Source organism: Enhydra lutris, unplaced genomic scaffold (genome assembly GCF_002288905.1).
Source record: "Enhydra lutris kenyoni isolate GAN:26980312 unplaced genomic scaffold, ASM228890v2 scaffoldscaffold25, whole genome shotgun sequence".
NCBI classification, from domain to species: domain Eukaryota; kingdom Metazoa; phylum Chordata; class Mammalia; order Carnivora; family Mustelidae; genus Enhydra; species Enhydra lutris.
Window position 1 is genome coordinate 8,468,619 of NW_019154109.1, and position 27,824 is coordinate 8,496,442.

The 27,824-nt window shown below is 55.6% G+C and overlaps 1 protein-coding gene across 1 annotated transcript; it reads left to right on the top strand.

Annotated features, from left to right (window-relative positions):
• On the top strand, positions 1-27,824 carry LOC111151110 (major facilitator superfamily domain containing 4A). The gene is made up of 10 exons (XM_022508893.1): positions 1-230; positions 9,995-10,193; positions 10,882-11,142; positions 14,211-14,379; positions 14,818-14,933; positions 16,216-16,389; positions 21,194-21,341; positions 24,297-24,367; positions 25,600-25,720; positions 26,852-27,824. Exons 1-10 carry the CDS (start codon positions 1-3, stop codon positions 26,905-26,907), a joined length of 1,545 nt encoding a protein of 514 aa, XP_022364601.1. The 3' UTR covers positions 26,908-27,824.

A 27,824-nucleotide genomic window follows, 5' to 3' on the forward strand; every position in this document is an offset into this window, starting at 1 on the left:
ATGGGCTGCGACGGCCGCGTGTCCGGGCTGCTCCGCCGCAACCTGCAGCCCACGCTCACCTACTGGAGCGTCTTCTTCAGCTTCGGCCTGTGCATCGCCTTCCTGGGGCCCACGCTGCTGGACCTGCGCTGCCAGACGCACAGCTCGCTGCCCCAGATCTCCTGGGTCTTCTTCTCGCAGCAGCTCTGCCTCCTGCTGGGCAGCGCCCTCGGGGGCGTCTTCAAGAGGACGTGAGTGCCCGGCCCGCCCGGAGCCCCGCAGCCCCGCAGCCCTGCAGCCCCCCAGCCCTCTAGCCCCCCTCCCCCGCCGCTCCTCGGCACGGCCGCGCCGACCCTTCCCTTCCCTTCTCTTCCTTTCCTTCCCTTCCCTTCCTTTCCTTTCCTTCCCGTCCTTTCCTTTCCCTTCCCTCCCCTGCCCTTGCAGCCGCCGCGTCCCTGCCCCCTCAGGGCGGGCGACGACCACCTCTCCCCGCGCCGCCAGCCGCGCCCCGCCTTAGCTGAAGGACTGCCTCCCTCCCCCACCCCAGCTCTCCCCGGAAAAGTCTCTCCAGGGACTGAAGGTGACTTCGGGATTATTTATTTGCCTTCGCTCCCGGGGGTGAGGAGCTAAACCCGGCTCTCACCCGCCGCCCCGCCCGCGCGCCACGGGGCCAGGGGTGATGGAGTTGGCGGCGGCGGGAGAGTCTCCCTCCTGCTCCGCGGCTCCGAGCTTGGGCAGTAGCCCCTGCTGCCGGGGGCGGAATTGGAAGTGAGGTGGAAGGAGTGGGAGTGTCCCCTCAGGGGCCATGCTAGGTGCCAGAGCGGGCTGCTGCTTGACAGAGCGCCCTGGGGCGGGCTCCACGCACACCCTCGGCTCTGGTTCAGCGGACACACGCTAGTCGGCTATTCTTTCTCCCCCGGGGGGCCTCGGGGCCGCTGGGTCCTGTGTGGTCCTGCTTCCGAGAGACTGCGGGTTCCTGCACTGGCCCCTGGAGGCCAAGCCCTTCTGCCTCTGAGACACTCAGGACCTGACCATTAGGGCCATGTGGGGGAGGCGTGGGGTGTCTCAGGCACACCTTGGTAAGGCGACCCTCCATCTCTGGTGCCAGGAGACCCCTCCACTTCTCCCACCCGGCCTTACTCCTCCTCCATCTCTGTCCCAGGGCAGAACTCTAGCTTCTGCCTGCCATGGCCCCAGAGATGCCCCTTTGTATGCTTCTGCAGAGCCTTAGTCTCCGGCCTTAAATTGGACAGGGCCGCCCCCGCAGAGCCCTCTGGAAAGGCAGCAGGATTCGCTCTCCTAGTGCAGCTGGGAAAACAGACCCAAAGCAGGGAATAGATGACTTGCAAGCTGGAGACTGCTGGAGATGTCCCTAGCCCCAGCTCCTGGCTGGCTCGTTTTCTGGACTGCACGGACTCAGGCAAGCGGAGGGCCAGGAACAAAACCATAGTTAGGCTATCCCAGAGAAACATCTGGGGGGGGGGGATGCTTTCTGGGCCAGTTGCTCCCCCCCCTTGGCTCACTCCTCCACATGAGAGTGGGTTTTCCTATCCACCTTGCTTCTGGAGCTGATGGAGAGAATGCAGGTGTCACATAGATAGACCCCCACTTTTAGGCACCCAGCTGACAAATCATTACCAATTAGGGTGTGATTAGCCCCATTATCAAATTCTCTTGTAAATGGAAGAATCCTCCTCTGAAGAAGCAAGTCTTGTGTACGCTGGTTTTTCTGTGGGTTTTATATAAGATTGGATGCATGGGGGATATAGAAAATCTTCAAAAAAATCTCAAGATCCTTCCTGATTCTGCCTCGAGGTTTAATTAGAAATCTAGAAGGGTGTTTTTTCTGTTTCTCCTTCTTTCTTTTTAAAAAGTATTTTGACTTACAAAAGCTCCCTTACCTGGAATTTTTTAGGACCTAGGGTAAGTGCAAAGAACAGGAAGGGGGAATGAGGATTATTCTAAACCGCAGGTTGAAGAGCCAGGTTTTGTGAAAACAACAGAGATCCACACCCAGCTGGGCCCTGTCTCCCTCACTTGCTCCACACCTCGCTCACGGCTCCCTCCCCAACCAGGAGCTCTGAGCAGGCAGTGGAAAGGGTCCTGGGGCTCTCGGGGAAAGAAAAATGATATTGGTAACAGTCATAACTAACTTCACCGAACTGTCGCTCAAGGCCGGGCACTGTTCTCTGTACCTCACTTGTACTGACATTTGTCTTCCCCCCAGCCCTACGGATTAGTACTATTTTCTCCCTATTTTGTGCATAAGGAAGCTGAGGCACAGAGAGGGCAAGACACTTGCCCCAGGTCATACCACACCGCCGTTTAAGTCAGGATTTGAACACAGGCATTCGTCTCTAGAAGCAGATGCGTGGGAAATGGCTCTTGCTTCATCAGCAGTCAGCGTGAACTGTGTAGGGCACAAGTTACACCCTGTCCTCTCCAGACACAGACATATGGGTTGCGGATTCCTGAGCTGACACTCCTGGGAAGGAAACCCAGGGCCTCTGGGGCTTCCTGCTGGGATCTGAGGGTGGGGGTAGGGTGCGGTGGAGGGCATTACGTCCTATCAGTTCAAGTTCACATTTAAATTCGCGACCTCAGTCCTCCTGCCCCCAAAAGAAAATGTCAGGAAGAACCCTTCCCTTTGGCTAAGAGCTGAGTGGACTTCAGTGGGAATGAAAGGTGTGGCAACAGGGGTGGTTTGTGTGTCCACGGGAGTCACTACCCAGCTTGGACCTGACAGCTTGTCACAATGCCCAATTTCTCAAAACAAAGCCCCGAAATCAACCACTAAAGCTTAACTCTGTGGGCCCTCACTGCAAGTTCAGATGCTAGTACCCCCCACCCCAACCCCCATACACTTTTCAGCTTAAGTGATTACCAGCTAGTGCTAGTGCTCCAGGCTGGTACTGGTGAGACATGGGGGAGGGGTTGGTTTGACACATGGCGAGAGCCAGATGTTGTGGACGGACTCCCCGAGAGGCACGGCACGGGGCAGCTCCAAGTCAAGAGCTGACTACTGCTTGGCCCAGACTGAGGACCAGGGCTGAAGAGGGATTCTGGATGCCTCCGCAGGGACATGCATTGGAGGGTCCACATGTGAACAGCCTTGGATGTTAGAGTCGGACAGGACAGGACAGGAGCTCTCTGCTCAGGGTAGGATCAGGACCCCCTACCACCCCTCATCCCCTGCCCCCGTTAAGTCAGTTAAGCCTCTGCCTTCGGTTCAGGTCCTGAACCTGGGGTCCTGGGATCGAGCCTCACATCAGGCTCCTTGCTCAGTGGGAACCTGCTTCTTCTCCCTCTGCCTGCTGCTCCCGCTGCTTGTACTCTCTGTCAAATAAATAAATAAAAATCTAAAAAAAGAGAGAGAGAGAGAAATATCTTGCTTATCGGGAGCGAGGAGCCATTCAGAGACGAGAACACAAAGTCACCCCGTTGGCAGGGTATATAGGTATGTGCTTTGTCAGATAGGAAAGAGAAAGGGGTATTTAGATAAAAGGTTAGGGGTTTTTCTTCCTGGTTTCTTGGGGACCTGTCTAACCACCTTGGGCAGTTTGGGAGACCCCTTTATCTCAAAGGCATCAGGGTAGATAAATGGCTTTCAGACCTTCCCTGTCCTTCTCCCAGCCTCACCTTGGCCTCTCTCCCCTGCATGCACACTCTTAATTGAAGGCTAGAGTTCTTCCCCTCTGCCATACTCACGGTCTCCTTCTCTACCTCTAATTTTCCCACTCCTGCAAGTCCTGCCCTGCCCCAGACCCAGCTCTCACTCCCTCCTGCCCCTTGCATGAAATCCAGTCTTCCTTCCATGGAGGGGTTTCCCAGGCCACCGTCAAACCTGCTTCCCCAAGGCGCTGGCCCCCTGAAGCACCTGCAACACAATACAAAAGCCAGTTTCATCCTCTGAACTGTGCCCTGGGTGGTCTCTCATATAGAAAGGCTCTGCCTCTCTCTCCAGCAGCTTGTCCACATTTCAGCATGCAGCAAACCTGGACTGAGAGCCTCCTGGGGGTCTGGCCCCAGTCGTGATTCTTGCTTTAAAAAACTCATCTCAGTGGGGCACCTGGGTGTCTCAGTCATTGGGCATCTGCCTTCGGCCCAGGTCATGATCCCGGGGTCCTGGGATCGAGCCCCAAATCCAGCTCTCTGCTCAGCAGGATACCTGCTTCTCCCTCTCCCACTCTCCCTGCTTGTGTTCCCTCTCTCACTGTGTCTCTCTCTGTCAAAATGGGTAAAATCTTTAAAAAAAAAAAAAAAAGAAAGAAAAAGAAGAAGAAAGAAAGAAAGAAACTCATCTCAGCCTGGGAGTTACCATACGACCCCACAGTGCCACTCCTAGGTATATGCCTCAAAGAACTGAAAACATGTCAACACAAAACCTTGTACAGGAATAGCGGCATTATTCATTATAGCCAAAAAGTAGAAACCAACCAGATGTTCATCAGTGGATGGACGGACAAACAAAATGTAGTACACCTACACAGCGGGGTGGTATTCAGCCAGAAAAATCAACAAGGTTCTTACACACGCTACAGCATGGGGGAAACTTGAAAACAAAATGCTAAGGGGAAGGAGCCAGGCACAAAAGACCTCGTGCTGTATGGTTCCATTTCTGTGAAAGGGAAAGGGAAAATCTGAAAGGGAAAATCTATTGATACGGAGAGTAGAGTGGTAGGTTCCCAGCATATGGGAAAGGAATGGTGCAAGGGATGCCCTGTGGGTATGGGGTTTCTCTCTGAGGTGAGAGCAATGTTCTAAACTCAGATGGTAGGGACGGCTTCACAGCTCTGAATGGCTAAAAACCACAGAATCATATACTTTGAAGAGATGCATTTTGTGGTATGTAAATTATCTCAGAAAATTTTTAAGATTTATTTTTTTTAAGTAAGCTCTAAACCCTCTACACCCCATGTGGGACCCGAACCCACAGCCTTGAGATCAAGAGTTGCACACTCCACTGACAGAGCCAGCTAGGCACCCCTGTCTCCGTTTCTTTTTTCTTTTTTTTTTTAAGACTTTTATTTATTTATTTGACAGAGATTACAAGTAGGCAGAGAGGCAGGCAGAGAGAGAGAGAGGAGGAAGCAGGCTCCCCACTGAGCAGAGAGCCCGATTCAGGGCTTGATCCCAGGAGCCTGAGATCATGACCTGAGCCGAAGGCAGAGGCTTTAACCCACTGTCTCCGTTTCTTAAATAAAAAAAAGAATCTTGAAGTGCAAAGGTTTCACAACTCATCCCACCCCTTAATTCACTCATCCAACAAGTATCTTTTGAGCCAGACCCCGTTTGCAGGGGTGAACACAATGGACAAGGTCCCCGCTCCCATGGAGCTTACGCTCCGGAGCCCCCATCAGTGAACCAGAGGACGGGAAGCAGGGTGGGGCTGGAGCGTAACAGAGTTGAGAGGTTACTTTTACCAGTGGGTCAGGGAAGGCTGCTCTGAGGCTGTGACATTTGAGCTGATGCCTGAAGGCCAGGAGGGAACCATGCATTCGAGTAACTGGAGGAGAGGGTTCTGGGCATAAGGAGCTACAAGTCCATCCAAAGCCGGGAAGTGCTCCCTGCAAGGCTAGCTCCCCAGCAGACCAGGGGTGTGGTCACACACGGGGTGCAGCAGCACCAACAGGCCCTGAGTCCTGCCTTAGGTTGGGATCTCCCCAAAGACAGGCTTTCTTGCTGCTCCCTCTGAGTCTCCCGAGCCTTAACACAGGGCCCTGAGCAAGCTGGGTTGTCATTGTGGGAATGACTGGTTAGAGGGGGGGCCTTCTCCTGGTCCCCTCTGTCTGGGTCATCCCTTCCCCGTTGGGCAGCTTGAGCTCCGGTCTCCAGCCTGCCCAAGATCCCAGGAGATGCCCTGACTCCTGTTTTTTTGTCCCAAGCCCATTCTTCTCTTGGAAGCTGCCAGCTCCTTTCGGCGTGGGGAGGACCTGGGGATGCCTCTGACTCTTTCTGGCTTCCGGGCGCTTCTCCTCTTCCCTGGGTCCTCCAGGAAGAAGATTATCAGGGTGGGGATGTCCTGAGGCAAGACTGTGGGCACAGCAGTGCCCAGCCTGGGGTCCCTCACGTCGCGGTGGCAAGGGGCTGGTCCTCAGCAGCATTTCTCACCACCGGTGGGCGTGGAGAGCAGGCTGGGCTGGCTCCTGTCCTACTGCTTAAGCCCTTCCCCTGGTTGGGAGCCAAGCAGCCCCTCCTCTTATCATGGAACCGGGAGGGCCAGAGCCAACACCCTGGCAAGGCCAAGTCAAGGTGATCACGTGTATCCTCGGGGTAAAGCAGAGCACCTGGGCCAGCAGGGTCGGCAGCCTGCCCAAGGTCACACAGCAGACTGGTGGGGCAGGCGCCACGAGGCTCTCCCTCCCCCATTTCACCTTCTACATGGAGCCATCAATGAGTAACCTGGCCATTTCTCAAGCTTCCTGAGGGAGGGTTCCTTAAACTCTCTGAGCTCTTCCTGCATCTCCCCAGGCCTTAGGGAAGTGGGACCCCCTCTCTCACTGGCCTGAATTAACCTCTGAACTCAGGACCAGGGGAGGGAGGATCAAGGAACGACACAATGCTGGCCTTCACCTGGACTAGGAGTCAGAAAACCGGATCCTGACTCTTTTCCCCTGTCGGGGCTCGGCTCCTGATCTATAAAATGAGGGGTAGGTCCTTGCTGCCACTGTAGCAGTTCCTGAACTGACCTCCCACGGTCACCCCAGACCAGCAGGCTCTGCGGCCCCCGCCTGGCTGGGGAATCCGGGAGCTGCTGAGCACACTCTCCTGGCAGGGAGGAGGTGAGCACTGGGGAAGGGAGCTGCCAGTGGCCAGAGAAAGATCCCAGGGAGCAAGCAAAAAAAGACTGTAAGATCACACTGACTGCACATGCACAGCAGCTGCAGGAGACAGAGCTTACCGTCCGCATTCATAAAGGAGCTAAGTATTCACCCCTGCAAGCTCAGAGGGACTGTGTGTAAATGCTTTGCCCTGAGCCGCCGCTGGAAAGTGGAGGGTTAGGAGGACCAGTCTTTTTTTTTTTTTCTTTTAAATTTTTAATTTTCAATTGAAGTATAGTCGACATTCGTATTTTATCCGTTTCAAGTGCACGACATAGTGATTGGACATTTCTGTATGCTAGTCCAATTATACATCCTACTACATTTGTGCTGCCAAAGCCGTTTTGACGTTATTATTCCATAATTTTCAATTACCCACGTTCCTGGAAGGGGCCTTTGACCAAACCATTAAGTGACTGAGCCAATTAGTCTATTTCAGTCTGGCTCCGGGATGTATCTGGGACTTCTTTTCCCTTGCCTGCAGTACGCCGTTCTCAAGAAATGTGTTCAGGCTGGGTTTTGGGATGCCCAGGCACAGCCCTGCTGAAGCAGCTGAGGAGGGCAGGCCGTTGCTGGGGTGGAGACACAGGCTTTCCTGTGCCACAGCCGTCCCCAGGAAATGGGGCACGTCACCACAGCTGTTCCCGCTGGTTCCCAGCCGGGTCTGTGGCCCAGCACCAGCCCTTGTACGCACACACACACTCCCTCTCCCTCTCTCTGTCCTCCACGGAAGCGCAGCGTGGCCTAGGAATTACCAAGATGAAGACCTGGGTTCGAGTCCAGACCCTCGGCTGCTTTCTCACACTCTCTCAGTCCTAGTTTACGTGTGGATCCAGCAGGCACCATCGCAAAGCCGACCACCCTGGGCCTGTGAGCAAAGGTTGGCTGTCATTTTCTTTTCCCACAGCTCTCCTGGCCACGCTCACTTGCTGATCCCGACGTCCCATTCTCACAGGGCTGTTTTGTTTGTTTGTTTTTTTAAGATTCTATTTGTTTATTTGAGAGAGAGAGCACGAGCCAGCAGGGGTTGGTGGAGAGCAGAGGGGGAGGGGGAAGCAGACTCTCCACTGAGCAGGGAAACTGAAGCGGGGTCTCGACCCCAGGACCCCGGGATCGGGGCCTGAGCTGAAGGTGGACACTTAACGGATTGAGCCACCCGGGGCCCCTACAGGGCTGGTCATTAGCCACATTCGTCTGGGTCTTTCAGGGCCACAGTGATAACGTGTGACCTCTTCACGACAGTCTGCCCTTGACTTGCAGCGTCCACGCTTTACTGCAGAGTGGTGAGCGAGGTGGTGGAGAGGTCACCCCACCCCGTGTGTGCGCGCTCAATGGGGAGAATAGTGGAGGGGGAGAGGGGGACCTTCTTGCTATCCCTGAAGTCAGGCCAGCCAGGAGGCTGCCGGGTTCATCTTGTGCAGGCAAAGGAACGGGAAAGAGAGAGTGAGCAATCATGAGAAGCCTGCCACGTTCATCACCCGTGGAGACATGGGCATCCCCTCTGCGCCGGGTGCCAGGGAGCGAAGGGAGACTCGAGGCCGGTTGCAGAGGCAGAAATGCACGAAGCTCAGTGGGTCCCCCAAGCTGTCAGCAGGGGAAGGGGGGCCCGGGAGAGACCTGAGCAAGCCTCCCCACGACACCACCCTCCTGGCCCTCCTTCTAGTGGCTGGGGTGAAGTGTGGCCGGAGTCCGCATCTTCCTGCTCACACAGAGTTGGGAACAGACAGGGGTCATGATCAGTGATCTCCCCAGCAGATCAGCCTGGAAACAAGAAAAGAGGAAGTAATGAACTAGTGCTATCGGCAGAGGCCTTCTGATAAAGGAAGTAATCAAAGATGGACCAAAAGGAGAAGCAGAGAGCCAGAGGGGGCAGAGGCATGACCTTCAAGGGAAAGACATAGCTGAGAGCTCTCCCGGGGCCTCCCTCTTTTCCTTAATGTGCTGGAACCCCAGGTCTTCTTACCACGTGCCCCTACCACCTCTCCAGGTCCAGCTGCCAGAACTTTTCATAATCTGAAAATCTTCTGTTATAACCTCTTTGTTCCAGAACCACCTTCTTCTTCTTCTTTTGTTTTAAAAGTAGGCTCTATGCCCAATGTGGTGCTTGAACTCACAACTCTGAGATCAAGAGTAGTACATTCTGCGGACTGAGGCAGCCAGGCATCCCCAGAACCTTCTTCCCACCCAATGTCCTTCACCCACATTAGCCTTTAAAGAGTGTTTCCAGAAAACACTAGACATCCTTCCTTTCTCAGAGTCTGGTTATTGGGTAGGGCGTACCAACGTGATCTTGACGGAGCCCTAAGACATACCATTCACTCGCTCACTCGTGTTCCATTCACTTCCCCTCATTCCTGAGGGGAACAGGACTCAGCCTGCCTGTTGTGGGCTCTTCTGCAGGAAGGTCAACCTCCCAGATACCTCTCACTGGGGACAGCCACAGGGACTCCATTCCAGAAACTTGCAGAGCCAAGATCTCTGCCCAAGGGCCATGGGGATGGGGTGGAGGAAGGTGCCAAGTTACCCAAATACTTTGGCTGCGGGCTTTGGTTCAGGTGGTTTTAGTTGGCGCCTGTGAAGGGCCCTTTGGCCATTCCTGTGTGGGGAGAGCGCACTGCAGCCCTGCTGGGGAGGGGAGAGGTTCGGGTTCCACCCCAGGCCCCACCCCCACAGTTTCCCCGAATATGGCACAGTACCTTGGGATACTCAAATCAGATGCCCCTCACACATCCATGAGAGAGACCGAAAGACCTCTGTGTATAATAGTTTATGAGTAAACTATTCATTTATTATTTTAAAGGTTTTATTTTTAAGTCCTCTTTCCGCCCATCGTGGGGCTCAAACTCACAACCCCAAGATCAAGGGTCACACGACTCTACTGACTGAGCCAGCCAGGCACCCCTCTACCTAAGCAATTTAAAACTGCTTGTACGTGAAACAGGAGCAGTTACACTTCCTTGAGTGCGTATCCTGGGCCGCCTCTGTGCGGCAGGGACTGCAACCCGAGAAGACGGGGGACACAAGGGACATCGCATCTGCAAGCTCCAAGCTAATGACAGAGCTTCTTCCGCAGCCCCCTCCCCTCTTCTACCAGAGGCATCCCCGAGGCTGCCCGGCGGGGGGAGGACAAGGAGGGGGCTCTGTATTTGAAGAACCCAGGGCCCCTCCCCTGACTCACGCCTCTACTCCTGCAGCCTGGCCCAGTCGTTATGGGCCCTCTTCACGTCCACGCTGGCCATCTCGCTGGTGTTTGCCATCATCCCCTTATGCCGAGACGTGCAGGTGCTGGCCTCAGTCATGGCGCTGGCGGGCCTGGCCATGGGCTGCATCGACACCGTGGCCAACATGCAGCTGGTGAGGATCTACCAGAAGGACTCGGCCGTCTTCCTCCAGGTGAGTCCACTCGTGGGCATGGGGCTGGGTGGTGGGAGGCCACGGGGTGCTCCCTGGGCCCTGGCCACCTCTCCCGGGCCCCTCCCCGGGGCTAGGTGTCTTTTACTTTAGGCCAGTTGGTGATGCGGTAGGAGACCTGGGGACTCAGTGCAGTGTGGCCACTTCCAGTCATGATCTCTGGACTTGGGTCTCCTCCTCTCTCAAAGGCGGTCATGCTCCCTGTGTGCAGGGTGGTCACGGGAGTCTAGGCGCCCCCCCAGAAGAGGTTCTTCGTGAACCCGAGAGTGCTATGATGGCAAGACGAGAGGGCTTGTTGTTTTCTCGACTCCTTCCCCCTCTCTGTATTTCCCTTCCTGTCCAGCTCTGCCCTTTATCAAGCCCCCATCCTTATGGGGGTGTTAGCTGGTAGATGTTATCATGGGGCCAGCCCCCAGTTGTGGTTAAGATTTGGGAAAGAAGGAAGTGGGAGGGAGGAGAATGGCCACTGTCACCCAAGTTCTCCCAGACCAAGAAGGTCGTGGAGAGGAACATCTCTCCTCACCTCTCCTGCTTTCCTATTGCTCCCCCACTCTGGGACCAGGCAGGGGCACAAAGTGGGGGATGGGCACCAGATGGGGCACAAAGTGGGGGATGGGCTAGGAAGCTTGAGCCATCCCCCCTACCCCTGCCACTTCTCTTCGCTCCTCAGGTTCTCCATTTCTTTGTGGGCTTCGGTGCTCTGCTGAGCCCCCTGATTGCCGACCCCTTCCTGTCTGAGGCCAACTGCTTGCCTGCCAACGGCACAGCCAACAGCACCTCTGGCAGTCACCTGTTCCACGCGTCCAGGGTCCTGGGCCAGCACCATGCCGAGGTGTGGCGTTTGTCCAACCAGTCACTCTCCAAGATGCCTCCGCAGGACAGAGCCGGGACCCGTGTGTCATACGCCTTCTGGATCATGGCCCTGATCAATGTGAGTGCCACGAGGGGAGGGCTGGGTGGGGACAAGTGGACAGTCACACCTACCAGTCCATACCAGCTCCCAGGGTAGACTCTTCTGATTATGAGCAACGTGCTGACCTGTGGGAAGGCAAGGGGATGGGAAAACTGACCCCCACCGGGGAGGTATCTGAAGGCAAAGGGGGGTCACAGGAGGTCATCTCAAAGGTCCTTGCTGGGGACAATCCATGACTGTGATCTCAAGGGAGATAAAGCCGTGAGCAGGTTTAGCGCAATGGAATCAGGGTCAACTTTCAAGCCATCTGAGACTCCATGGGAAACCAGCTCTTTTCCTCCGAGGCCAGACAAAGCACATCCAGGGGCAGAGCCCTGTATGATGTCAGGCTCTTCCCCAGGGCCCTTAATCGTTGGTGGGATTCTCCTGCACCCTGGTGTGAGGTGGGCTCCTGCGGAGGCTGGGGGATGGACGAGATGACCTCTGAAGGGTCCTGCCTACACCAAGGCTGCCACAGAGCAGAATGGAGAGGCCACTCACGGTGACTGGGTCAGTTACTAAGGCCGCTCTGCTCCCCAGCTGCCGTCCTCCCCATCAGCCTGATTGTCTCTGGCTAGAAACCCCTGGTGCTCTGCAACAGCTTCTCCCAGAGGAGCCCAGGCTGTGGCCAGAGGCACCCCTACCCTCTCTCCAGCTGGGGAAGCACCGTCAGGAACACCAGCAGCAGACCAGGCCTCCTGGCTGGGGCCCGGCCTGGGCTGGGGGTGCCGATGGAGTACTCCAGGGCGCCATTTGCCTGACTGTGGGCGGAGGACCAGATGGCTTATCATGACTGAGGGCCTCCGTTGGCTTCGGGCAGACTTGTCCCCCCTCCAGGGATAGGCAGGCTCGGTTCAGGCACCCAGCTGCTGTTGGGCCTCAGAGTGACGGGGTACATGTCACACTAAATGGGGTCTCTGAGATCATCCAGTCCTGCGGAGCCGCAAAGCGGGGGTGGCACACCGTCCCTGGGACCATCGGTGGCTAGTAAGGACCGGATCATGGCTAGCAACTCTCTGGCCGGGCTGGAACCCTGGATCCCCGCACAGACCCCCTTCCTCCTGCCTCAGAGTCAGCGCTCATTTTTCCTTTCTTCTCCTTTGTAATTTTCCTTGTATCGGAATCTTCCCTCGGGGCTCTCCAAAACCCAGGCCCCATCTCTTGCTCTTTCCATGTTCTGCCCATGCCCGATCGTTGCTTTGGAAACAATACAGCGTTGGGCCTGTGGCTGCCAAAGGGGTGCCTGCGAGGGGCAGGAGCACTGTCCAAACAATGTCGAAGCTAAGACTCTGGGACCAGGAGGCCGGAAGGTCCAGCTTAAGTGGCAGTCTGTTTTCTGTTGCCCCACGAAGTGCAGACTGGAGGCGCTTAGCTGCAGGATGTCCGGACTTTTATACTCGTTTGTTTCTGAAGATAAACAGTCCAGCCCAGAAGAGAATGGGGCCGTGCACGCTTGTGGGCATGCATGTTCACACTCACACACGTACCCGCACAGCCCACCCAGCACTCTCTGACTTTGAAGGTGGAGCTCGCCTCCTCTGAATGGGCTTCTCATAAAGGCAGTGTTCCGCAGGGTCAGTCCCCCGTGTCGTCCTTCCCACCACGTGCCTCCCTGGAAAGCCCCACTTGCAGTGACCAGGCTCTTGACAGCTGTTTCCCCTTGGCCTTCACTCAGGCCTTCTGCTGCTGCAGGCCTCTGTGTGAGGGTTTCCTGTTTCCCCCATCAGACTGGAGGGAGGGCTTGTCTCCCCCATCAGACCTGGACTCCTGAGGGCGGGGGTCATCTCCTCCCCCTTGGGCCTGATGTGTGCTGTTGCCGTGGCGTGTCTGGCCTGGACGCAGCTCCGAGTATGGAGGGAGGCTCCTGCAGGGACAGCACTGCAGGGAGGGGCCAGCACTAGGCTGGTGTTCTTGGAGGGGGCACCCCTGGGAAAATGCCCCCATGCGCCAGCCTGGCTCCAGGGGCGGGGAGGCCCCCTCGGCGCCACGTGGGCCCTGCTGCCTCCCGCGTCCACAGTGGCTGCACCCATCAGGGCGGGGCGGGGGGGGGCTGGGGAGGGCCTCTGGGGAGCTTCCGCAGCCCCCCGGGGCTTCCTCTCTTTCCTGAGCGAAGGAAACTGGGAAGAAGCTGCGGCAGGAAGCAGAGGTCAGACTTGACGAAGAGCTTCCTGGAGGCGGGGGAGGGCAGGGCACCCGAGGGAGGCGGCGGAGGCTTCTCCAGGCAACCACAGAGGCGGGAGACACCTCTCATTGCTCTGGGGGTTCCCGAAACCCCAGTGGCTTAGTGGGACTAGCCGCACGCGGAACACCGGGCTTGTGTGTGCATGCTGCTCGGAGCCTGCATCAAAAGCAGCGCCTGTCTCCGCTTTCCAGTTTGGACACGAGGCCCCTGAGGACAGGCTCTGTACCTCCTCAGAATAACCTCAACCAGACAAGCCCCGAGGGGGCCTTGGCCCTGGACACAGTCAGGGCACCCAGGCTCCCCTCCCACTCTGCCCCACATTGGCCATGTGACCAGGCACTAAGGTTCTTGGGGTCTGTAGCTTCCAGTTCTGATCTCTTCCCATTGCAACAGGTCATGACTGAGTCATATTTGAGCCTCAGTCGCCCCATCTGGAAAATGGGCAAGGTAAACAAAAGCAAGCTGTCTTTGTAAAGTGTCAGTTGATGTCCCGGCATGAAGCAGTGTGGGGGCACCGTTCAGGGTAAGGATCTTAGAAACGAGTTTATCTCTGGCCCCTCTCCAGGACCAGAGCCCTGGTACGAGTCCGAGTCTGGCGTGGGACAAGGAGCTGTCTGCCAGAAAACGGATGTGGTTAAGGCTGGGCCACAATTAAACCAGTCTGCGCTGGGTAAACACACCTTGGCACCCTTGGCCTGGGACAGTGTATTTCCCAGGTGGACACCCCGGGGAAAGAGCTGTCTTCCATCAGGACTGTGCAGACGCTCGCTGTTCGACCGTGTGGTGGTGTCTGCAGTGGGCCACGCTCAGGAAGGGGCCCGCCTGCCAGGAACGGGGCTCTCCTGACCCTCTGCCCACCCCCCAGCTCCCGGTGCCCCTGGCCGTGCTGTTTCTGCTGTCCAAAGAGCGGCTGCTGGCCTGCTGCCCCCAGAGGACACCCCTGCTCCTGTCTGCCGATGAGCTGGCACTGGAGACGCAGCCTCCCGAGAAGGAAGATGCCTCCTCCCTGTCCTCAAAGTTTCAGCCACACCCAGGTGGGGGCTCTAACGACCTTTGCCGCCCACAGCCCCACACTGAGGCTGCCCTGGTGTCCCCTTCCCCCGGAGGATGAGCGTAGATCCCATCCTGGGTAATGGTGGCTGGAAACAAACCATGGCTCTGCTGGCTGGTGAGAAGGAGCTGGAGTGACCCTGCCAAAGCGTGCGGGTTCGGGTTGCCATTCAACAGCCCCAGCCTCCCCTCTGCCTAGACCGGCCTGCGTGACCTGGGCCGAGTTACTGGATCGCTCAGAGGCTTGCCTCCACCAGGACTGAGAGGGCCGTCCCTAACAGGTGGTGGAAGTTAGTAGAAGGTGGGAGGCGTACGTGGTCCCCATTCTGCCAGGCTCTCTACCTGCCAGCGGCTTCCCCGGGGCCTGCAGGGGGGGAAGGAGCAGGAGCTGAAACTCACCCTCATCCTTGTGTCTCCTCCAGGCCACAAGGACCTGTTCAGCTGCTGCCAGAGGAAGAATTTCAAAGGAGCCCCTTGTTCCTTCTTCGCCATCCACATCACAGCGGCCCTGGTCCTGTTCATGACCGACGGGCTGACGGTGAGCCTGCCCTCCTCCCGGGAGACTCCAGCTGGGGGTAGCAAGAGAAAGAGCCAAGCATCGTGGTTTACTAAAGGCCTCACCTCTAGTACAGTGGATTCAAACATTTATGCTAAATGGGGGAGACCGTCTGCAGAATTGTTCGCAGCCCCTTGGTACTATCTCTTCTGTCCCAGCCCATTGTCTTTATTTTCCTTAACTCTGTGGCTAGGGGCTTCTCTGGTTTGTTCCCAAGGGTGGGCTACCCACATTTGTTTAAAGGAGCAGAGCCCAGGGGCGCTTGGGTGTCTCAGTCGGTGAAACGTCTGCCTTCGGCTCAGGTCATGATCCCAGGGTCCTGGGACTGAGCCCTACATCGGGCTCTCTGCTCAGCAGGGAGTCTCCTTCTCCCTCTGGCCCTCTCCCTTTCCCCCCACCGCTTGTGCACATACACTCTCTCAAATAAACAAAAAAATCTTTAAAAAAATATAAGTAAAGGGGCAGAGCCCTATTTCTCCAGGTAGAGGTCACGCCGTGTAAACCCGAGGGCACTCTGCTTCCTGGAACACATTCCAAACCCCAGCTTCTCAAGCCGTGTGGTAAACAAGTGACAGGCAGGGCTGGGCCCAGCTCCGTGAGCCACAGGGGCCTCTGCTACTCTAGTTAGTGTCTGTCCTCAGAAGTCTCGTAGGATTTGGTCGGGGTCCTTCTGAACGGCTGACCGAATTAACTGACTGCCATATCAGGGTCTCTCCAAAGAGAAGGCCCCAGGAGACAGATGGCCCAGGGGGAAATACACGTGCTAGCCCTGGTTGACTTCCAACTCTCTGTGTGACCTTGGGCAGCTCACTTCTCTCTGCCCCCTCATCTGTCAAATGAGACACTCTGACACCCCTTTTGTTCAGCTGTGGTACCCTTCCTGAACTGTGGCATCCTCATAAATAAGACACGTGGTGGAAGTCTGCTCCGTTGGAGGGACGGGGAGAAGTGCCCACGTGCCCAGACCTCCCGGGGCCCCCTGTGGAGACCCAGAGACACCCCCTCCCCAACCCCGCCACTGCCTCGCTTGGCCTGCCCTTCAGGACAGGTGCAGTCTGTAAGCTGTGGCATGGCATGGGTCCTGTCCTCAGCTCAGGCCTGCATGTGTCTAGCGATCCTGGCTCCAAACCCCCCTTTGACTGAGGCTCTAGGAGCAGGACCAGTCCTTCCTCAGCCCTCAGCACACCTGCCCCCACCCTGGGTTTCCTTTTCTGAGGGTCCAGCTGCCCCGCAGGTGTGCTCAGTAGGGCCTGTCTCTCCACAGGGCGAGTATTCAGCCTTTGTGTACAGCTATGCAGTGGAGAAGCCGCTCTCTGTGGGGCACAAGGTGGCTGGTTACCTCCCCAGCCTCTTCTGGGGCTTCATCACCCTGGGTCGGCTCATCTCCATTCCCATCTCTTCCAAACTGAAGCCAGTCACCATGGTTTTCATCAATGTGGTAAGTGGCCTCCTATCACTTCCTGGAAGCACAGGAGGGCTATTTATTCCTGGCCCCCTGCTGCCCCAGGACATTTGCTCAGGACTGGACTCTGCCAGCAGAGCAGGAATGTAGTAGATGGAGGAAAGCAGAAGTGAGAGGCGCTGGTGAGGAAGGGATGGAAATCCAGAAGGTGGAGCCTCTCCGTGTGACCTTGGTAAAACCTCTTTCCCTCTCTGATTCTCTGATTTTGTACCCTTAAAAAAAGGAAGGGGCTATAAGAGGTGGTTACTGCTGTGAATGGAGCAGATCCCAGGGCACAACCTGCCAAGGGTACAACGGAAGCAGTTGCAGGCCTTGGTCCTCCTGTGTCCTCTTGGCGCCCAGCTGGTCAGAGCCCCATGTCCACCCGAATCACCATCTCTGGGCTGGAGCCTCAGAATCTGCATTTTGAAACTCTCCCAGATGATTCTTTGTAGCCAGACTAGAAGGTAGGATGGGATTCAGGGAACTGGCCTGCCTCGACGGCTGGGTGTCCGGGCGCAAGCATTCAGACCTTGGACCTGAGTGTGTCCATGTCAGCATCTATGATGAAAGGTCTAGATTACAGATTCCTGTAAGGTCATCTAGCCCAGCCTCCCTTCCAGGGCTCCAGTCACGTCTGTAACATCCCCTCTAGGGGTCCACAATCTGCTTACATACTTGCAGTGACCGGGAACTCATCCCTTTCCAGGTAGCCAAATCCACTGTCAAAAAGTACTTCCCTGCGTTGAGTTTCCAGCGGAAAGGGGGTCAGGAAATAATGCTGGGGCTACAGAGACCAGAGACCACGAGCTGCAAGAAAGGCCTTATAATTGGCCTTGTGCTGGTCGATGACCTCTAAGAAAGAAATTTCCGTTCACCGTAGATGGGAGGTAGTGTGGGCAGAAGCCAAACTCAAGAGGGAGAGGGAGACAGGAAGTGGAGGTGTGACTGTGGCAAATATTTCTGAGCTGGAGAGAGTTCTGCTTGACAGGAGTCTGTGTGTAGGCAGAGGAGAAAGGGAGGAAGCCTGGGAGGAGGGGTCTGGGCAGATGCCATTGTTAGAGAGGAAGGCCCCGGGGTGGGCATGGGGACAGACTGCAGTGGGGAAGGGAGCGTGAAGCTTAGTGAGGAGGAGGCCGAGGTGGTGCGCCAGGGAAGGAGCAGGTCCTGGGGTGGAAAAGAGTCGGGGTACATGTGCTCCAGGTGGCCAGCCTCTGCGAGACCCAAGGTCAGCTGCTTAGACAGAGGACAGTGGGGTGGGACTCTGAGTCTGGGGGGAGAAGAGCATCTGAAGCCCCCATATGACTTAGCCATTGATGATAAAAAACGCACCTGCACTACTGGTTTTTTAAAAGGAAACTCATATTCCTGGGCCCAGCCCAGGCTTCATGAACCGCAGTGTCCAGGGGAGGGAACCTAGCGATCTATATATTTAACCAACACCCCAGGGGTTTGTGTCATCACGCAAGTGTGGGAAAACACCATCCTAGAGCACTTGACTCCCAAATACATTACCGGTGCTTTTGCAAAAGACAGATTCGGCCCCTCCCCCAGAGATTCGGACTGGGGTGCAGAGAGAGGAGCCATGGCACCTGGATCGTTTTCAGGGCCTTTCCGCTGCCTTTGGTGGGCACCCCCTTAGGGTTACCATTCCACAGCCCTGAGTGAGTTTCCTGGCTCCGTACCTGCCCAGTGACTGTCCTATAGTCACTGCGACTTCTTCCGAGCGGTCCTCTCATGTTTAAATTCATGGTCACGCCTGTTCGCCTGGGTCTCCACGACCACTTCCCGGTGAATGAACAGCCATAGGGGAAGTTCGGCTAGGGAAGAAGATGGGCAGGGGAGGGTCGGGATGAGGGTGGCCGGCAGGTGGGAAGCAGGCTGCGTGGGAGGAGGGCTGCCTGGTGGAGCTGCTAGCTGGCCCTGGGCGTGCTCAAGCTTTTGTCACCCAGGCTAAAAGAAGAGAGGTGTTTTTCAAACTCCCCCAAGTCTAGGGATTTTCAGGGTGACTCTTCATGGCTTTCCTGTAAATTTCCTGCAATTTCAAATCTGATTTGAAAATGGGGTGGCCAGGGGCGCCTGGGTGGCTCAGTGGGTTAAAGCCTCTGCTTTCGGCTCGGGTCATGATCCCAGGGTCCTGGAATCGAGCCCCGCATCGGGCTCTCTGCTCGGCGGGGAGCCTGCTTCCTCCTCTCTCTCTGCCTGCCTCTCTGCCTACTTGTGATCTCTGTCTGTCAAATAAATAAAATCTTTAAAAAAAAAAAAAAAAAGAAAGAAAATGGGGTGGCCAGGCAGCAGGGGGGCCAGGAATAGCATCTTCAAAGCCCTGGTTCTGCCCCAGGCATGCAAGTTGGGAACTGACTTTCCAGAAGGGGCCAGTGCCACGGTGTCACGGAGGGGGTAATGGTCCGGGCAGAGGCCACTGCTGGTTGAAAGGCCCAAGGGTGAAGTTAACTGGGTAACTGGGAGGGAGCATGGTGGGTAGGGTCAGCGACAGGGAGCAGGGAGGACAGGTTGGGGCAGCAGACGTGGGCTAGATCCTGCAAAAGGCCTTGTAAGCCAGGTTTGGGGTTTTATTCAAAGTGGGAGTAAGGCAGGACTTCAGTAGGTGTTAGGCAGGGAGTGGACATGATCTGCTTTGTATTTCAAAAACATACTCCCCTGTCCCAGGTGAGAGTCAATCAAGGAAGGAGACGGTGAGGAGCCCATCTCGCAGTCCACACATGAGAGGCTGCGGCCGGATGAGGGTGGTCAGGATGGGTTTGGAGAGGTCCAAGAGTCTACCTTTTATTTGGGTGGAGTTGGTAGGATTTGCCCTGGCCTGAATGTAGGAGGGGAGGGAATAAGGAATTGAGGACTACCTTAGATACAGGGCCTGTCCGCTGCGCCCACATCACTGATGTTGGGGGGCAGGGGGAAGAGTCGGTTTGGGGGAGGAAAGGCCAAGTTCCGTTCGGACAATCATGTCAGCCAGCCAGTCACCCATCAAAGGGGTGGTATTTCGTGCCAGGCTGGAGCTCTGGACACAGGTCGTGGCTGGAGGAATGAGTTTAAGAGACTGGGCATAGAGATATTTGAAACCATGGCGCTGGACCAGCAGGAAATGCAGACAAAGAAGAGCCAGGGGAGTCTGGGGCCGCGCCAACGTTGAAAGATTGAGCAGAGGAGGAAGAAAGAGCAGTGAGGCTGTGGGGCCATTTTCTGTGCCAAGGAAATACATTATATTTGGAACCTTAACTATGTCTACTGCTTTCGCATTTTTACTGCATGAGAGAAGTCTTTCGCTTCGCTTCTCCGTTGTGAAGAGAGTGTGTCTCCATCAGCCGCCGTTTGCTGTGAACCCCCTCGGGGACAGGCTGACAAGGCCTCTGAGCCACAGTCTGAGACTGAGATCTTGCACAGAGACTGGGGGGCTGGTAAAGAAGGGTGAAGGCTAGGGCGCTCATGGGTGGCAGTTGCTGACTGTTCCTCCAGCTGGAGCACGTCCCTGGAAGCTGCCTGGGGAGGGTGACCATCCCTTCCCTGTGCCCAGGCTCATTTCATCTGTCAATCAGCCAGGGTCGGGGTGGGGCTGGAGGTGGTTTCTTACATATCTTCTACGCTCAAAACACAAATACTAGGAGTGAGCGTTGTCTGAAGACTCACAGTTTAAGAGCCCCAGTGCTGCTGTCATTTCTCCAGCACTCTCCAGGGGAGCTTTGGTAACCCATTCTGCAGACTAGGGGCCTAGAATCAGAGAGATCAAGAACCTCAAAGCCCCAGACTTGGTACTTACACCTGGATCTTCTGCCTCCAGACCCAAGCTGCCTGTTTCTTCCCAGCGGAATTTCCCCCCACCCCCGCCACGGGAATTTTGCATAGAAGGTATTCAGTATTGGGACGCCTGGGTGGCTCAGTTGGTTAAGCTGCTGCCTTCAGCTCAGGTCATGATCCCAGGGTCGTGGGATCAAGTACCGCATTGGGCTCCTTGCTTGGCAGGGAGCCTGGTTCTCTCGCTGCCTCTGCTGCCACTCTGCCTGCTTGTGTGTACTCTCTCTCTGACAAATAAATAAATAAAAACTTTAAAAAAGAGAAAGAAAGAAAGTATTCAATGTTGACATAAAAGCATTTTTAAGGAATTTAGAAAAAGCGTGACTTAACAAAACAATGCCCATGTGACAGAGACCCTTTCTGAACTAGAAAGACCTCTGGTCCCTGAGTCCACATCCCAGGGACCTCTAACACCAAGCAGGAATCTGGTCACAGGAGTCTGAGCCTTGGGTGAGGGGAGCAAAACTGCCACGGCCACCGACCCTCTTCCTGGGAGGTCCTCCTGGGTCCCCAGAGGGTGGGGACCCCACCACCCACCCGTACTACCACCCCCAGCCCTGCCAGCTTCTCCTGTTACTCCTGGGCTTCCTCTGCGAGCTCACGGCTTTTGGGGCAAGAGAAGCAGCTCGTCTTCGTGAGGAGTGGAGGGCAGAGAGCTGATGGCTTGGCTGGAAGTCCCCGTGCTCACAGATAAGACCTTGGGGACAGGAGGTACTGCCGCGCCAAGCGCTTCTTGAGTGTGATGGCAGCCGTCTGCCCAGCGGTCTGGACGGCTCCTTCGCCGCCCCCTCCCCCAGCCGCCGCCCTCCGTTCAGTTCCCCGGGCTTCCTCCGCGGAGCCCAGCCTGGGGAAGGTGCAGTTCCCACAGAGTCCACAGGGAGGCGTCCTGGTCACACAGCGCCGCCCTGGGGTCAGCGTGGCCCTTTCCAAGTCAGGAACCCGAGGCCCCGCTCTTCCCAATGGCTAACAGCCTCCGTCCTTGCTGTCGAAGGTCGGCGTGGTGATGACGTTCCTGGTGTTTCTCGTGTTCTCCTACAACGTCGCCTTCCTGTTCGTGGGGACAGCCAGCCTGGGCCTGTTCCTCAGCAGCACGTTCCCCAGCATGCTGGCCTACACGGAGGACATTCTGCAGTACAAAGGTGGGTGGGCAGGGGTGCAGAGCCCCGAGCGTCCTCCCTGGCTGGGTGCCACGTCCTCCCCGCCCCCTTTCCGTGGTATATTCCGGCTCCTTCGCTGCTCTACCCCCTCCCCGAAATGCAGGCCCCCCCCCCCAACCTCCGGACTGGGCTGAGAGCCGCTACACAGGTGGGCCTGCGCTGACCGACGTGGCTTCCCCCATGCAGCCTTACACCTGGGTCCCCTGACTCCGGGGCCCTGAGAAGCAGTAAGCTTCTCTTTCCTATTTTCTGTTTCCCGTGGTAATGCCTACTGACCCGCAGCTGGCGATCATGGCTGTGCTGGAAATTCCGAGTCCCAAGACCAGGGCAGTGATGGCATTGGAAAGGGGTTGATCACTGCTCAGTGACAGCACCTCCTGGCTCCACTGTGCTTCTGGGTGTTTTTGGAAGCCTAGAGGAGTGGAACAGAGGCTCTGCACTTGACTTGGGGTTGTGACGATGGGCTTCTTTGATGTCAGAAACCTCAAATTCTCTCCACTAATCTCCCTCCTCTTTCTGTAGCCTCCCAGCTGCATACAGCAAAATATCTTTTCTTAAAATGAGTTAATTAAAAATAATTATGTTTTGAACACTTAACGTTACCCGTAGAAGCCACTAGAGTGCCCTAGGGTATCGGAAAACCAACGTCAAAGAGGAGTGATTTCTTTAGGGGAGGAGTGGTGGGGTTGGGGGGTGGGGGCAGAGTCATAGAGCCAAGACCAGTTCAGCTACCCACAGTAACAAGAGATGGGTGGCCTGGGTCCTTGAAATTTAAGGATGATCTCCAAACCCCAAGTGAGTAAATGACGCAGAAAAATAACGTGGATATCCCATGTCACACGGAAGATCCCAGAGTTCTAAGTGGTCAGCTGGTGTTAGAGTCTGAGAGCTCCTGGCTGGTTCTGTCCGTACAACATGCAACTCCTGACCCCGGAGTTGTGAGTTCAAGCCCCACCTTGCTTGGGCGCAGAGCCTACTTAAAAAGAAATTAATGAATGAACTAAGCCAAATGGAATAACAGTAATAATAACACCAGTTGGTATTGGTTGATTCTGCCTGCCAATGATCTCTCAAATCCATTTTCTCCTCTCTCGCCATCCCTGCCTTAGTTCAGGCCTTTCCCAGCAGGTGCCTGCTTGGAATCCTCCACAGTGCCCAGCTTTTCCCAGTTTCTGATGGCCTGCCTCCCTGCCTTGGCAGGTCTTGGCCTGTCCCCTTCGCGTTTGCCTCCCTCAGTGGTTCTCAGTGCTGCCCCCACATTACAGTCACCTGGAGCACTTCCACAACGTTTGATCCAGAGCCGCTGGAGGCTCTGAAGTGCAGCCGGGCTGGGACCACTTGGGAGGCCATCCCCCGCACTGCTGCGGAGGGCTTCCTGCGAAAGAGAGCCGGCCACGGTCTTCCTGACTTCCTGGGGGGCTCTTTTCCTTTCTCACGCCTCTTCCCGTCCCGCTGCCTCTCAGGGCCTGCATGCTAGCCATGGTGAATGACCTGCTGTTCTCTGCCCGGAGTGCCCACCCCTTCTGGAAGCTTCTCTGAACTCCCCCTGGAAAGCTGTACCCCTCCCCTTTGTACCTGCTTCAGCTTCTGTATCTGTGTCCTCTCTTCGATGACATGCTCCCTGCGGGCCCTGGAACGTCAGTCCTGCCTGCACACTTTCGGGCTTTGTGATCTTGTACGATTCCCTTTTCTTCCCCTTTCTGAGCCTCAGTTTTCTCATCTACAAAAGGGGCGCACATACTTACCTGGAGGATTGTTTGTGCATTTGAGGAAATGTAGAACACTTGACTTAGCAGCTTAACCGCCTCTCGATCTACATGTTAACTCTAGTCCCCTGAGTCCTCTTGGTGTTCAGCTCGGCACCTGACGCACAGAAAGTACTAGAAGGTTTTCGAGTGAATGAGTAGAATAGACGTGGATGCTACTGGAATTCAGAGAAGGGAGTGACCAGTGTAGAATCCACACACAGCTTCACGGAGTTGATGGGATGGGAGCTGGCCCAGGATCCGGAAAGGCAGAAGGAGAAAGGAAAGGCATTCCAGGGAAAGGTGGGGGGCGGTGAACAGGGTGACAGCAAAGGCAGAGAGAGAAACAAATACAAGACAGTCTGCAAGAAGACCTTGATGCCCATAGTTGACAATGATGATCTCTGTTTTATTCAAAACCCACTAAGCGAGATCGTGAGCAGGGGTGAGAGGTGGCTGAGCTCTCTGCAGGGACAGGTTATAAAGGGCCCTGCAAACCCCACGAAAGCCTGGGAACTTGATCCTGAAGGCAGCGTTGAATGGGTGAGGCTGACAGCTGGTGGGGTCTCCAGGGTTCGCTGTGCACCCTCACGAGGCTAAGCACGTCCCTGTACTGCATAGGACCTCCCAGAGGGCAACCCTGTGGAGGTGTTTGTGCCCATTTTACAGAAGGAAACTGAGGCCTAGAGAAGGGAGAGAACGGGCCTAAGGTCACAAGGCTAGTAGCTGACACCGCGGGGCCCGGGGCCTGAGCCCGACTGGGAAGCTTGGACTTGGAAGGTCTGTGCCATGTTGCCGGAGGGAGCAGAGGTGGGGTCATCAGTTCGGTGTCGGGGCAGGGAGGCCATCCGTCTGCCCAGGGCAGGTCAAGAAAGCTTTCTGGAAAGGCAGGTGGCAGTCAAATTGGGAAGGACCCTTCCTAATGCCAGGCTGAGCAACTTGGAATTCGCCCCCAAGGTAAACCTGAGGACTTCAAGGTTCTAGAACCATGAAAACATCGTGACAGCAGGACCCAAGCACTCCTACAGCCAAGTTAAGGGCCAGAGTGTGAGAAATCTGAGAAATTCGAAGTAGTCTTCTCAGGCCGTCGCACCATTTCCCGGAGTCTTCCCAGAAATAACTGGGGTTATACCAGCTGACTTCTGTCTCTTTAATTTGCGTTTACTGACCCAAACCCTTCTCTTCGGGTTAGGCTGTGCGACCACGGTGCTGGTGACGGGGGCCGGAATTGGCGAGATGGTTCTCCAGATGCTGGTTGGCTCGGTATGTGGGGAAGCTCGAAGGGAAGGGGCCAGCATTTGGGGGGGCCCCTCCGAGCGGGTGGGAGGCTGCAGCCAGCCGCTGTCCCTTCCCTGAGGGTCCCACCCGGCAGGCAGGGCCCCCTCTGTGACCTGTTTGTGCCTCCGAGCCAGCTTTGAAAGCTCGAGCTTCCGAATGTGGGACTTGGAGATGGGAAGGCATGGATGGTCCGGTCCAACGCAAACACCAGGCCTGTCTGGGAGCGCGGCCAGCGGGGCCCCGTGGGAACGTTCGTTAGCTCCCAGAGCCTGGGATGGGATTGATGGAGTAGGGAGTTCGTTTCCCTCCCCTTCTCATTCCACTGTCCCCACCCCACCTCTCCTAGCCTTTGGCCACCCTCCACGGGGCCCAGCTGTCCTGCCCAAGTCCCGCCCCGATCAAGGGCCAGCCCTCCCACTTCTCTTCAGATAGACCCATGTCTCATCTGCTCACCAGGGGGACAAAAATCTGTTATTTATTAAAGAGTATAAGGCATATATATTGATATAATTGTCATTGTCCTTCTTCCAAAGGGGGTTACTGAAGGTCAGGTAAATTAGCAACTTGCCCTCGGTCAGTCCGACTTCTAATAAGTAACAGGATGCTCAAGCCTAGGTCTCTCCGTCTCCCACATGGCCTAATCACAGCCCTCCTTCTCTCTTCTGGTACCCTGCCCGGAGGGGGAAGGGCTGCGTCGAAATGACGTGATGTCTGGGGTTTGCCTCAGTGTAATCTAGGGAAGAAGTGGGGCGGGGAGGGGGAGTACAGAGGAAGTTGGTGCTAATTGTTCAAGTCAGGTGATGGGTCCCTGGGAGCTCTATAAGCTCCTTCGGCCTCTGCTTTACATTTTCCATGATAAAGGGACACCCATAAAATCCTCTGCAAAGTCTGGCTAGGCCTTGTGCATAGAGAAACCCTATGCTCAGACTTTTAAGGAAGAGATGGAGATTTCCAGAAGATCCCAGACAAGAGCCAGCAGGGACAGCAGGGGTCATGGGATCCAGCCCCTGCCTCAGAGCAGGATTTCTGCCTCCTCCAGAAACATAACCTTGAAGCGAGGCCAAGATGGCCCTCCCGCCCATGACCTGCCCATCGGGGTGGTGTGCCGGGTCTGCAGCCCGACTAAGAAGCCTGCGGGGGTTCAGGGAGACCTGCTTCCTGCTGCCCCCCTTTCATGCGATGGTGTGACGGTCTGTGTCTTTTCTCCCCTCTGGCAGATATTCCAAGCTCAGGGCAGCCATAGTTTCCTGGTCTGCGGCGTGATCTTTGGTTGCCTGGCTTTCACCTTCTATATCTTGCTCCTGTTTTTCCACAGGATGCATCCTGAACTCTCATCAGGTAAGGAAAGAATCTGTGTCTACACAAGAGGAGGAAAACCGGGGGGAGGGGGGAGCCGTGAGAGATGCCCTAGATCTTAGCTTGCCACGAATGCTATTCTGTTCCAAGTCAAATGCAAGGAAATGTTTATTTTTCTACAGCTTCCTTTCCCCCTCTTCCTGCTTTGCCGTGCAATTGTGTGCGCTGGACGCTTAGGGCAGGAGGGAATGGGATAGGCTGACTCATGCCTTCTCCAGGAGGAGAGGGGCATGGATTGTGAACTTGGCTTCCTGCGTCCCACCAAGCCAAGGGACCACGGGCCAAGAATCTCTTTCCAGCCCGTGCGGAGCCCTGAAAGGCAGAGTCTGCCTCCTCGGCTGGAACGCGGCCCAGAAGCCTAATTGGCCATCTCTTTGCAGTTTAGGATTTTGACTTTTGTCCAGATTTCTTTTCCAAAAAGAGGTCCTTCGGGCCAAGCGGCAAAGGAAAGCTCCTTCAGGGCAGAGACGCCTCCTAAGAATAGTTTCGGTTCCTGGAGACCCCAGGCAGGGGAGTCCCAAAGCTATTTTCATACCCCCGAGCCTCCCTGCCTCCCGGCCTTTCTGCCCAGAGATCTCAAGGCCCCAGCAAGCGTTTCAGCTCTGCATGGAGTCAGTTCTTAAGAGAGCATGCCCAGGCAGAGCCCTCATCCTCTCCATAGAAGAAAAAAAAAAATCACAAAAAAAGTGGAACAGGTATCTGTAGTCCTCTCTCTCGCAGGCGGCCACTCAGTTTTAAGGCCCAGAAGAGCGATGGGAGGCCCCCACTTGGCACTTGGCTGTGGCCTTGCTCCCCAGGTGGCAGGTACCGAGCCTAGCGCTAAGCAGGAGCCTTCATTCAGGTTCGAGAAATGTTTGCCGAATTTGCAAGGAGCGACACCTATGGAGTTCCCTATTCGTCGGAGACAAAAAGTAACCTCTCTTCCCCAAGCCCGCACTAGTCTCAACAAACTGCCTCCACCAATGGTTACCGGTTCTGGTTTGCCAGAACTAGGGAATCTGCCTTTGGACTTGGCTCCCTGCCAAGCCGTAGAAGGGGTAGAGAAACAAAAGCCTGGGAAAGCGTTCAGAAGTAATCGTTGCTGCCACACTACCTGTTTTTTTTCTCTCGTAGTTCCTACCCAGGACAAAGCCCTAGGGATGGAAAGCTCAGAGTGCTACCAGAGGTAAAGCTGGGTGAAGGGGCCCGGCGGAGACCGCCAGGCCCTTGGGCACCAGCACAGACCGAAGTGTTCCAGACAGCGGGGGGAGGCCATGGGGGCATCTCCCCATGCCTTGGCTCGGATCTTCTCCACTAATCCTTGGTTGGGTAGAAGAGATTAAATTGACTTCTGGTACCTGGATCCTCCTGGGGCAAATCATTAGAAGTTTATGGGATGGATATTCAAGTTCCCTTCCTCTTCCCTGGTTTGGACCTTTGGTCAGAGCTGTCCAGGACACCCAGATGGGAAGGAGGAAGACAGCCACACGCTTCACTCCGTCGGTCCCCTCTTGCATGGACCATGTCCCGCCTGGGTTTGAAGATCACTTTTAGTTGAAGTTTGGAAGGATAAGTTGAAGTTGTAAAATTCAAAGATCATGGCTAGATGTAAATATATTTTAAATTGGTCGAAGACAAACCCCAAGCTCTTCCCTGGCATGCTCAAAGGGTGTATGTGCTTTTTTGTTTTTGAGAGTCCGAGGTCCCTCGGGTTGTGGTTGCTGCTATCAGTAGTTCATTTAACATCCAAAACGTCATAAGGAAAAGTTAGATCTTGCTATCTTTGGGACACTATTTCAGTGGTATGCTGGGCTAGCTCAGACTTGCCTTGTTAAAATTTCATTTCGAGAGCCGGTTGTTACACACAGCCATTATTCAAAATGAAATTGCAGAAACTTACAACTAATTACATTAAAAACAAAGGTCGTAACCACTCAAAACTCATCACTTCCTTGAGGGTTTTTTTCTTTTTTTTAATCTGTCTTGCATCTGTATATCGGAAAGGTGTGCTTCTGAGCATCTGTTTCCGACAGCACTTTCGGGGATCACGTGTTTGGTGGCTGGAGATCGGCCACATGGGAATATTCATCCCACAGAAACCGGTAAA